This window comes from Coenobita brevimanus, chromosome 5, assembly GCF_032717465.1.
Source record: "Coenobita brevimanus isolate Jiangsu-jjx chromosome 5, ASM3271746v2, whole genome shotgun sequence".
Taxonomy (NCBI): domain Eukaryota; kingdom Metazoa; phylum Arthropoda; class Malacostraca; order Decapoda; family Coenobitidae; genus Coenobita; species Coenobita brevimanus.
The window spans coordinates 18,756,653-18,768,426 of NC_136958.1; the positions used below are offsets into that span (position 1 = coordinate 18,756,653).

General features: G+C 39.3%; 1 protein-coding gene across 1 annotated transcript in view; it reads right to left on the bottom strand.

Annotated features, from left to right (window-relative positions):
* The window catches only part of LOC145398034 (PDF receptor-like), a 516,837-nt gene extending 508,935 nt beyond the window's left edge, over positions 1-7,902 (bottom strand). The window contains exon 1 of the mRNA XM_080270999.1: positions 7,803-7,902. Coding sequence (XP_080127125.1) covers positions 7,803-7,878 — 76 coding nt within the window. The 5' untranslated portion in view covers positions 7,879-7,902. The remainder of the gene's footprint in view (positions 1-7,802) is intronic.
* Positions 7,903-11,774: the final 3,872 nt, after the last annotated feature.

The window sequence follows — 11,774 nt, forward strand, 5'->3', positions numbered from 1 at the left end:
GATTTCAGCCGAACTTGGTGGATGGGTTAAGGGTCACGCATGAATGAAGTAATTTGATTATAAATGCACTTCGTTGAAAGTCAAGGTCATGGAGCAGAGTTTAACCCAAGGACTGTGACTTACTTCATATGGGGGTGTACTGGCGAGCTGTGACATACCTCTTATAAGCAAGATTTTCAACAAAGCACCACAAAGGTTCTAGAAGGATCAGTGCAAAACAACGTCTATGGGGATATTAAGATAACTGGTAGCTCTCATTCCCACCCTGTATCTTGAGCCCAGTTGCCAAGTAGCACCAGCAACAGTAGCCCAAAAGTATGCACTTCATAATGCATTTTCCACAGTATTATCACCCCAGGAAAGGTAGTCATGGGTCAAACTTGTTTAGAATAACATAAAATCTAATGTAAGGTCAACAGGAGGTAATGGGACAGAAGTTGGGTGGTAAATAACGGATGAAACAGTACTACGCTAAGCAAGCTGTCAACCCACCTGGCGAGCAGGGAGCCTGGCGACAGCCTGTCTTTGCTTCCCCAATGCCCCAATACGCATTACTCTCTCTCTCTCTCTCTCTCTCTCTCTCTCTCTCTCTCTCACACACACACACACACACACACACAAAACATAGTTTTCATGTTCCTGCCTGGAATTCAATTTCTGACAATTATTTCTCCCAAACTACACTGATTAAAAAAAAAAAAAACTTGGATACCTGTGCACTGCAGTTTCCTAGTCACTCATATATATTTCATGGAAATCTGTAACAGTGACCAAAACTACCATTTCGGTGCATCACGGCGGATGTTTGCACGACCCCTTGCTGCAGCCCACAGCTTAATTCCCTTAAAGGCATACCTTCACCGTATTGGGATTTTGTTTTTGTAAAACATGTGGTACCTTGTCTTCCTTTGAAGATGCTGGCCAGGCCGTCCAGGTATGTGAAGTGTTTGCCTAGGCCTATTGTGTGAAGTAAGTGTGCTCCCTCTTGTTTTCCCATTGTGGGATTTATTTGCGTTTTTAGTCCATCAGACCTATCGTATGCTGTGCAGGACTCACGATTTTAGGACTTAACGTATGCTCTACAAGTATAACTACTATAGGAGTGTGACACTATTTTTTTGGAAATATATGTGTATGACTGTTTTATTGTTATGTATCTTATGTTATTATATATTATATATATTATTAACATTATATATTATAGAAATACTATATACAGTATATACTACATATATTACACTTTATATTATACTTTATGTACTATATTATTTTATTGGGTTTTTCCTATTTTTTTTTTTTTTTTTTGCTGATTATAAGTAATATTATATAAAGACTAAGATAAAAGTGGAACAAAAGACTAAAGTGAAGACTAAAGTGAATATAAAGAATATATCAAAGGCAAAGGACAAAGGAAAAGGTCAAGGAAAGACACTGCTGTCAGACATAGAACTAGAGACTCTTGTGAACACCAGTGCATCAAGTGTGACCTCTCAGTGTGTCTCAGCCACAGCTAAACCCTGTGTACCGATTGTGAGGGGATGTAATTCAGTAAAAGAAAAAAAAAACATTGTGTCTTATATTATCGTCATATTATCGTCATATAAAGTATCAGTCCTCATCATTTGGGTCTTAAAATCATAGTTTAGTGTCAAACGAAATTTACAAAGTCATTAGGGTGTATATACAGGGAACCATAACGTCATAAAAAATTTGTATAGTGAAAATTTCCCTTTTTTTTTTTTTTTTTTTTTAGCTCTTTTCAGGGTGTCTTCCCACAGTGACCCTCATGAGCCAGAAGTGTGAGCCACTTACAGGATACGGCCACGGGACCTGAGAAGCAGCATATATAATCTCAGATCTTAAATCCTCATACGGGCCGAGTAATTAATTTTTTATTCAGTAACGTCAAAAAAAAAGTCAATTTTGGTGAGGTTCCTTTAGTCACCCATAAAACATTTTTATTTTTCAATAAATACTAAAGTAAGTATATCACAGGAAAGTAGAAGAGTTGTTCTTTCTTTTCATGGCCAGAAACCCAATAAAAATTTATTACAACCATGTGTTTTGATTTTTCGAAAAAGGAGTTGGTTACACTCAACGTATGTCATACAAGACAGGTCCAACAACGTATGCCTTTAAGGGTTTTAAAGTTCAACCACCAATTTGTGAGTGCAAGTGTTGCACTCTTTGAGTGCTCCTTCTTGTATATCCTTAGGATATCCATACTACTGCTCTCACTCTGGACATTATACGCTAAAACCACCAGTACTGTGACCTTTGGGAGCTCGTGATGAGCAAACGAGCTCCATGTTATCACAATTTCCTCTGATTTAAAATTACAGGCAGAATTTCTGATATTTAATTGCTAGAGTTGATACCAAAAACACAGTGATATGACGGAAACTCTTCTTTTATTTGATTTCGTAACTGAGGCGTTCACCGATTAGAGCCGAATACTCCTATGGAAAACTCGAGATTCTAAGGAGTTCCTATGCCCTAATGTGTGAATTTTTAGTTGATATCAAAACTTAATTAACGAATGTATCACATACAAAAAGAATGTCAACACTACATAGGAATAAAGTTATTAGCTTCTGCTTAGCATGTCGGTCGGGTTGGGCCGGGCCAGGCCAGGCCAGGCCAGGCCAGACTGGGTCAGGCTTAGCTGTTCATATCCAAATTAGAACGGAGAGTACTCATCGCTCGCTCACTCGTAATAACAACGTAACATCCCTGATTAATGCATTTTTATGTTCTATTTTTAAGTTGCATTCATAAATTAGTTGTTCATGGCACAAGGCATGCTTAATGCTCAAGCTACTTCAGTGTTTCACTTTCGTTGTTCCTCCTCTGTAAAATTTTGCACGATTTCAAGTGCGTCTTCATTTCCATGTACACTGCATCTTGAGTTGCCTTTTTCCACTATCATTACCTCCTAACATTTTAGATTTGCATAAACATTTCTTATTTTACTCCAATTCAAAACTGCACTCTACTCACACTAACTATAGTTCATTCACTTTAATTTGACAGATTTCCGTCCTTTTGAAACCCATTTCCCTTAGCTCAATGTCAGAATAAAACGCTGCTACAATTTTGCATAAGTTCCACATTATAGTGATTAGTACCAAATTCTAGTGACAATATCTTGTATTTGCTCAGCATTCAAGTTGATAGATGGCAATTTTATTCCTAGTGAAAGTGAACAGACTTTTCTCATAAAATTTCTTCCCTCCATCCTGAATGCTGAGCTGTAATATGGTATTAACCGTAGAGTAATTATGATGTAAGTAACGATGCGATGCTGTGTTATGGATACACGGATTCATTTTGTCCTTCATTTTTTTTTTTTTTTTTTTTGGCTGGTTAGTTTGTTTTTTGTCTCCAATTCTGGGCAGGTAATAGGTGATAGGTTGCAAAAGGACGAAAATCTTGGCCAAGGTAAAGTGAATGAACTATAGTTACCTGAAAGAAACATCGTACTAAGTGAACAACAAAAGGATAAAGAAAATAAATATACATTTTACTGTAAGGAAGTTTTTTAAAAAAAATTTCAGAAATCTGTCTACTGCCAGATGCCTTAATCCAGTATGGGATGGTTACAAACAAAGAATAACCACGTACCCCTGTCCTATACCATTTGGATGCTCTCCTTTCAACTCACACACCCCTCTTTCCTACATCTCTCCACTCCATCCTTCCATCTTCATCCTTGGTCTCCAACTCTCCCCCTCCACCTAACTCACATACACTCTTCTAGTCAGTCTCTCATTCTCCATTCTCTTCGAATGACCAAACAGTCTCACAGGATTTCTCTTAGCATTTTCAAATTCACCCACATGAACACCACAACACTCCTTTGTTTTTCATTTGTCTTTCCTTCTTAAAACATAAATCTACACGCTCCTCTCAGAGACTCATTTCCACTGCTCTCACTCTTGACTTGTGTCCTTGCAACGGCGTCCAAGCTTTATTTCCCTCTGTTATAGTGGGGATCACAATACTGTCAGGCAGCGACTTTATCAGTAATATTATCATTAACGAAAACAGCACTAAAGGAATATAAAATACAACATGAAAAAAAGCATCGGAGTAAATACCTGTGACTATTTCGTGAAATGTTGAAGGGAAGCACCAACCTTGACCACCAGATGTAAGTTCTGTGCTTTGTCATTTATGATCAATAGTATAACAGAAAAACAAGAATTCCAGCAAAACAATGAAATAATGACATTGCAGTACAGCGTATTATATGTGTTGATTGTATTCCAGTGACACCGTTATATATACAAAGCTAATTCTCATATGGTCGCGCATTTTGTAATATAAAGGATGGCCCGGAAATAGCGTTCCACAAGCTCACATGGCGGTATCGTATGTGTAGAGAAGACGGCTCAGTCTGCTCGCGTGGTCGTAGTTTAGGCAGTGGGAGAAAGAAAGGAAAAATGATGCATGTTAGACATTGATCACTTTGAGCCAGTCTTACAACACATGAGTATTGCCTGGCGGAGTAGGAGAGAAGCGTTATACATTGACCACCCTGAATATTTCAGCTAACGCCAGGGTTACGAAATTTACACAGGTCATTTAGAATACAACCTTCTAAATAAACGTATGCAAGATATTCACCGACTTAGACTCCTGTGACTCACTCTCAGTCCAAATGTCCAAATGCAGAATGATCTGGTGTTAACTATAATAAAGTACTCGAGTTCTCCCGATCAAAAGAAGGCTAATAGTTGCAGTATTAACCCTTACTGCCTATAATGACTCATTCTAAGAGAAATAAAGTCCTTTTGCGTTAACTGGAGCAAAATGCGATAGGAGACACAACTATGACAGGGTTGAAGGATATTAACCGATTTATTTCTTTGAATATATAAATTTACGCATCGTTAAATGAACAGTATAAATTTAAAACAAATTAATATTATATATTTTCTGGGGGGTAAAAATGAAAACATCAGTCGACATTCGGCGAAATATTATGTGCGATACTGGAAAACATTACACTGAAAACATTATCATTTATTATATATATCCTCTCTCTCTCTCTCTCTCTCTCTCTCTCTCTCTCTCTCTCTCTCTGAATAAACTAGCACGGTTAGGTCAGTGACTTAATCATAAGCCTGTTCTTGAGTGCTGCCCCAGAGTGCAGAAGTTGGCACAAGTTCCATCAGTTATGTAGTGGAAAGTTTGGTGTCCCAGAGGAGGAGGAGGAACAGAAGAAGAGGAGAAGAAGGGGAAGGAAGCTGGTTCATACATGCCGACTGCGCGATGATCATTAGACCAATTATCAACTTTTATCGTTGATATGACTCTACTTTTACATAGGATAAGACCTGTGAGAGTCGGTGTTAATGTCATAAAAGACTAAATGTTATAAAAGACTTTGTGGTTCCTTTGTGGTTGAGTTATATATATATTAGACTTGTGGACGAGCGGTTTTTATATCTTGGAGTAGCTTGTAGTAGATAATCTTCTCTTTCCCATTTGTCATGTAGTGACAGGAGAGGTAAAGAATAGTATGAGACTATTTTTATTTGTCTTGGAAATATTAACAAGTCTCTCACACAGAGCGGAGTATAGAGTCCAGTCCCGCTAGCTATCTCTCTGTCTCTCTCTCTCTGTCTCTCTCTCTATCTGCCAAGCCCTTCTCCCTCGACCTGCCTCTTGTATGGCTTGTCTCCTTCTCGACCTGCCTGTTCTGTGGCTAACCTCCTTCTGAGCTCTCTTTCCTAAATTCTGGTGAAACAGAAGATGTATCACGTGTGTTCCCTGTGATGGAAAGTTCTAGAAGCCTGTGTGTGAGTATGTGTGTATGTGTGTGTATGGTCACTAGGCGCTGTCGTGTGCCTATCAAGCACTCCTTGAGTTAAGAGTGTGTAAGCATGTTTAGCATTGCTCGATTCTTGCAGACACAATACCTTCTCATCATCTGACTCCCTGCTTCTATCTGTCTCTCTATCTATCTATTTATCTATCTATCTATTATGATTTGTAATTATAATATGGAGTCCTAACACACTGCTCGGCCGCGCGAAAATGGCGTACCATCGACAGTTAATAGTCCTAACATATTAATACATATTATATACACATTATAATGAACTTATAAGCTAATTAATTGAAATACATAATATTGTAAAAGTAACATAATTGTATGAATATTGTATACATATAATATTCATAGTAAATAGTGATTATTCAGTAATATTACATTTTAAACAAGTTGTATACATATTTGAATAAATGCAATGGTTGTTGTATAACACTTTGTAAGACGTGCATGTACAACAGACGTACGCATATAATTGTGCAATGGTAATACTGCTAGGTTATACATTACATAGAGTTATCACTTTAGTAATGTCTAATATTTCACCTAACTTGTATGATGATACCGGTAATACAGAATTGTGCTATAGTTGTATGACTTATAATATTGTACTAACATTGTGGTAATACATAATTGTAACATTTTATGAATTGTTACAAAATATTGTGTTAATGCATAATTGTGTTGGCCTTATAATTGTAGTTACATTTTGTTAATGCAACTGTTACAAAAGTGTCTTGGCCTTATAATTGTAGTTAAAGTTACATAAAAGTTACATCTTGTTAATGCAACTGTTAATTGGCAAAGTGTAACATAATGCAATCGATTGTCGTTACATAATTGTTACATATCGTTTGTAGTTACATAATTGTAATAAGTGTAACATAATGCAATCGTTTGTCGTTACATAATTATAATATGGAGTTACATAATTGTTACATTAAATTCATGTCTCAAATTCTACAGTTTGGTTTGTGAAATGCAATAACTGGCACCCGACTCTCCCTAAAAGAAAAGTGGCAATTACAGTTCACAGAGAAAAAGAAAACCCAAAGGAAAAAAAAAAGTGAGCGAAGAAAGATGAAATTAAAGCTTGAATTACTGCGCACCTACTACCCGACGGCTATAAAGCCAGAGTTCATTTTTTTTATGATTCAGTCTTTTCCAAGAAAAATATGATTAGGCAGAGTACAAAGGGCGTTTTATAGGAGTCTTTGGATGCTTCACAGCACACCTTCCACCCCGGTTTATTTTGCACATTGTACCTCAGCTTCGTCTTGTATGTTAGTGATGCAAAGTATGTTGATATTAAGTAGCATAAAATAATTTTTGGATTTAATATGCAAAATATATGGGTAATGAAGTCGCAATAGCATACCTTCAGTAGCATTTAAAATCCGACCGTGCGTCGTCCAACGAAGAGAGAGAGAGCAAGGAGATACTAAGATTGTCACTGATTGAGGCTAGTGACTCATCATCGTTTTGACTATACCTCCTACCTAAAGAAGGTAAGAGGGAAGAAAGGCTAAATAAAAAGCTGAAATGGACAAACGCCGTCGAACGAAGGGAATTCCTATGGGTAATTAGCTTGACAGTTTTTGCTAGTGAACCTCATAATCTTTCCTCTCGAAATATATAATTGGTACTCATTGTACCTGGACGAGAAGAGACCTGGGAGGTAATCCTCCGGAAACATTGAATTGGTAGTATCTGTCATCGAGCAAGGAAAAGATAGATAATCATCTAGAATAAATATAATTCGTACTCATCGAGGGGGAGGGGGGTTATCTTCTAGAAAAACATAATTGGTACTTTCCGTCATCAAGCTAAGAGAAAGCAAGGAGATATTAAACTTAACACTGGTCCATGCCAATGATCATTCATGGTTGTAGAGGCTCCCACTGGCAGACACTTGTTAGTCTGTGTCCTAGTCTTCACCCACGAAAATGTAATTAATACTCACCGTCGTCGAGGGAAGATATGGCGGGTAGGTAATAAGCCTGGCACTGGTCATGGCTGGTGAACATCCACGGTTGCATCGGTTCCCAGTGGTAGTCACCTCGGATGCTGGACACGTTGCTCGACACGCCCTCCTCCATCATCACTCTGAAGAGGGGGAGCAGAAGGGGCTATGATTGCTGTGGCGGGGAGAGAAGAATGAATTACGACCACTGAGCGGTGAAATAAGTGGCTATGACGACCTTGAGGTATGAGAGAAGAAAGGATTAGGATAATTTTGAGGGATGAGATAAGAATGGATTATGATCACTCTGAGGGGTGAGGTAAAAAAGAGTTATAATCACTCTGAAGGGTGAGAGAAGAATGAGTTATAGCGTGTTTGGCCTACACTGGCAAGGAATTTCTAACACCGTTCAGCTCAGTTGATGGTCGAGAACATTCAGATTGGATGATAGACTTAAATAGTAAGAGCGGAAACTGATTCGTACCTGGTCGAATGAACTGTTATAGTAACCAGTGATGCTGTGCTGATTCCTGCCTCATGGCTGAGGGTCACCGAATTTCATGTAACCGTAACATAGTATTCGGGTTGTGGTAATAGCCTAGTTCTGACAGGCGAAATAAAAAAGACGTCAATGGTAGGCACCAGGGATCAGATGAAGGGGTTTGTGGTAAGGTCAGGGACAAGGTTAATCAAGGTCCTTTAGAGATATAGCTGAACATGGAGAGATTAACAGTAGGGTTAGCTGTAGGGTTAATCAGGAATAAGCGGTTAGTGGTTGCACGCAGGGGCAGATGTAATGAAAAAAGTGCTAGTAGTTGGGTTCAGTGTTAAACAGGTTACCGTGGGATGATATTATTCAGCTTTAGAAAGGAAACTAGTAGCAGGGCTATATCAATCATCTCAAGTTCAGAAAGTCTTCTCCAAGCTGAATAAAATCATCTGGAATCACTAATGCTAAAAAAACTGAATGCTTTGAGAAAGTTTAAGTATGTAATGGCAGTGAGCAAGGAGGGTGAAGTGGCTGAAGGCAAGAGGGATGAGAAGCGAGAGGGCATTAGGGTGGAAGGGCATGGATAAGGGCGGTAGTGTGGACAGGGCAAGGGTAAGGGCGATAGAGTGGAAGGGCAAGGTTGGAAAGGCTGATGGAAGGGCCAGGGTAGAGCCACTGATGGGAAAGAGTAAAGAGGCTTGTGAAGGGGAAATGGAGGGAGGTAGGGCTGATGGGCAAGAGTAGGGATGCTATTGTGGAAGGGTAAGAGCAGGGACGTTAGGGAGGAAGTGCAAGGGTAGGGAAAGTAGGGTACAAGGGCAAGAGCAGGGAAGCTGGGTGGAAAGGAAAGGGTACAGGCGGTAGGGTGGATGAGCAGAAAATTTTTAGAGGAGTAAACTGGAAGGGCAATTTTAGGTTTGGTAGAATGAAGAGGCAGAGGTAAGGGTGCTGCTGTGGAATGGCAATGTTAGGCGGTACGATGGAGGGGCAAAGGTGATGGTGGCAATGTGAAAGAGCAATGGTAATGTGGTAGGGTGGAAGGATAATGGTAGGGGAGCTAGACTGTAAGAACATTGGCAGAGGGAGTACGATGGAAGGGGAGAGCATTTGGAGGAAACAGATAAGAGTAAACAACAACGGGGAGTCTAGGGACAACGACCCCCACTGGACTGAGAGAGAGAGAGAGAGAGAGAGAGAGAGAGAGAGAGAGACGGGGAAGGAAGAAGGTAGACGGTCAAGGACAGAGTGGAGTGGTGGACAAAGGGGAGGGGGAGAATAGTTCAACTGGGGGAGAGTGAAGTGTAATGGAGAAAAGGCAAGGTAGGCGAAAAAAGAAAAAGGAAATTAAAGCAAGAGATACAGAACTAAGCAAGAGGAAATTGGTAAAGTAGGAAGAAAGAGATAGAGGTACAGACAGACGAACAGACAGAGGAAGAGGATCGCGGGGAACGAGGAAGAGAAAGATAGAAGTAAAAGAAAGGAGGTTGGAAAGTAGGCGGAAAAGAGAGAGAGAGAGAGAGAGAGAGGAGAAAATATATAACGTCACACGACTTCAACGCACATTTCATAATATTCCTGGGGGCCACGGAGTTAGTGGTAATGAGGGGACGATGGAGGAGAGAGAGAGAGAGAGAGAGAGAGAGAGAGAGAGAGAGAGAGAGAGAGATTCCTTTAGTGTAATAATTATCTGTAGATAACATGAAACATGCTTTATCTACCTAGAAAGCTTATCCCCCAAATATATACTTCCTATAATCTCGTTCCGTATATTTGAAGTTTCAACACTATTCACTCATTTCCTATTTCCCTACCTCACTGTCTTGTTAGTTACTTATTTCAACCTTAACTTCTCGTACCAGCAAGTTTTTCATAGTAAAACTTTGTGCACAGCTGTAGCGAACGTCATCGAAGAGTGTTTGACTAGGATGAAAAAAATGTCGCTAAGAAGAACTATGAGAGAGAGAGAGAGAGAGAGAGAGAGAGAGAGAGAGAGAGAGAGAGAGAGGGAGGGAGGGAGTGAGGGAATAAACATCGTGGATAAACAGTAAATCTGGGGTCGGCAACCTACGGCCCGTAAACTTAATGTGAACGGCCCGCCAATATGCTCTAAAAATTCACAAAACATATTTTCGTTTTTTACATAATAAGAGAAAAACTAATAAGTCTTACTGGCTGTTAATCACTGGCAAACACTTTAGAGTTAATCTGTTCGAGAAAGTGCTTATTTGAACAGACTTGAGCTCATATTAGGAGGCTATGACGTGCTGCACTCAGTGCTCCGTGATACAGCACTGCCAGATGTGCCAAAATTATTGCCCAATGCAATAATCTGGCCTGTGCGATAACACGCACGTGATATATTTAATAATGATTTTTAAAAATTCTTTATATAAGTTGGTGCCAAAATTTTGCTCAAAAAGTGATAAATTAAAATTGCTGCCTCCCTTCCCCAACATGGCAATACCATCGATATGCATATAAGTGGATACGGCATCGCCCTCTGGAACTGAGGTCAGCGGCCGCCATCTTGGTGGTCCCAAGATGATTATTGACGCATGTGTTTACGCATTCAACAGCGTACGGTTTTTGTACTTCTTGCTTGAAGTTAAGGGTCCGCATGCTAGTTTGGAGATAAAACAACCGATACAGTTAATATTCAACACCATACCATTGTGTGCAGCGATTAACTGAACCAACAGGCGGTTTAACCCCTACGCGCCGGGGGGTTTCAGATGTAGCCCACTCCTCACTACTGGGGATTTCTGTGATTTTGGCAAAAATACCCTTACTTAGACCCTAATATCTGCCAAACTATAATTGCAAGAGAAAAAATTAATGCTGAGGACACTTAGTTGTAAAGACAGTCAAATAAACTCGGCTCTGGAGGGGCATTAGGGGAACAATAAACACAACAGAAATATATAATTTTACCAAACGAATTTAATTTGTATATGGGGTAGTCGAAATAAGGAATTAAATTTAGTAATCTCCTCCAGGGCAATTTCTGATTTAGCTAGGCAACATACTTCATTATTAAATGCTACATAATCATCCAGTTTACTTTATTTTAACCAGAGAGGTTGTACTGTCAGAGATATCAGCATAATTCCAAGGTTTAATGAATACAGAGCGGAAAAGCCAAACCATCTGCTAGACACTGTTGCAGAGATAGGATTTTTACTCTCTTTAGCCAACCGTCGGATATCTTCAGATGAAACCTGGAAAATATTTGTTCCAAGGATGTACAGTACTTCATAATTAAGGTAAAAAAGTACGCATTGTTTCTAATATTTTCTAAGGAAAAAACAAAATGTCCTCTGATGGTTAACTTATTTGGATTTATGATTTTCCCTTAACATTTTTGTTTATGTTTTTGCCAGAAAGAAGTCTACAGGTCAATAATTCAAGAACTTTTCCAAAAAGCTTAGTCCCCTGTTGCAATGTTAGTGGAACAGGGACAAGGAGATGAAGAACTCTTGGGT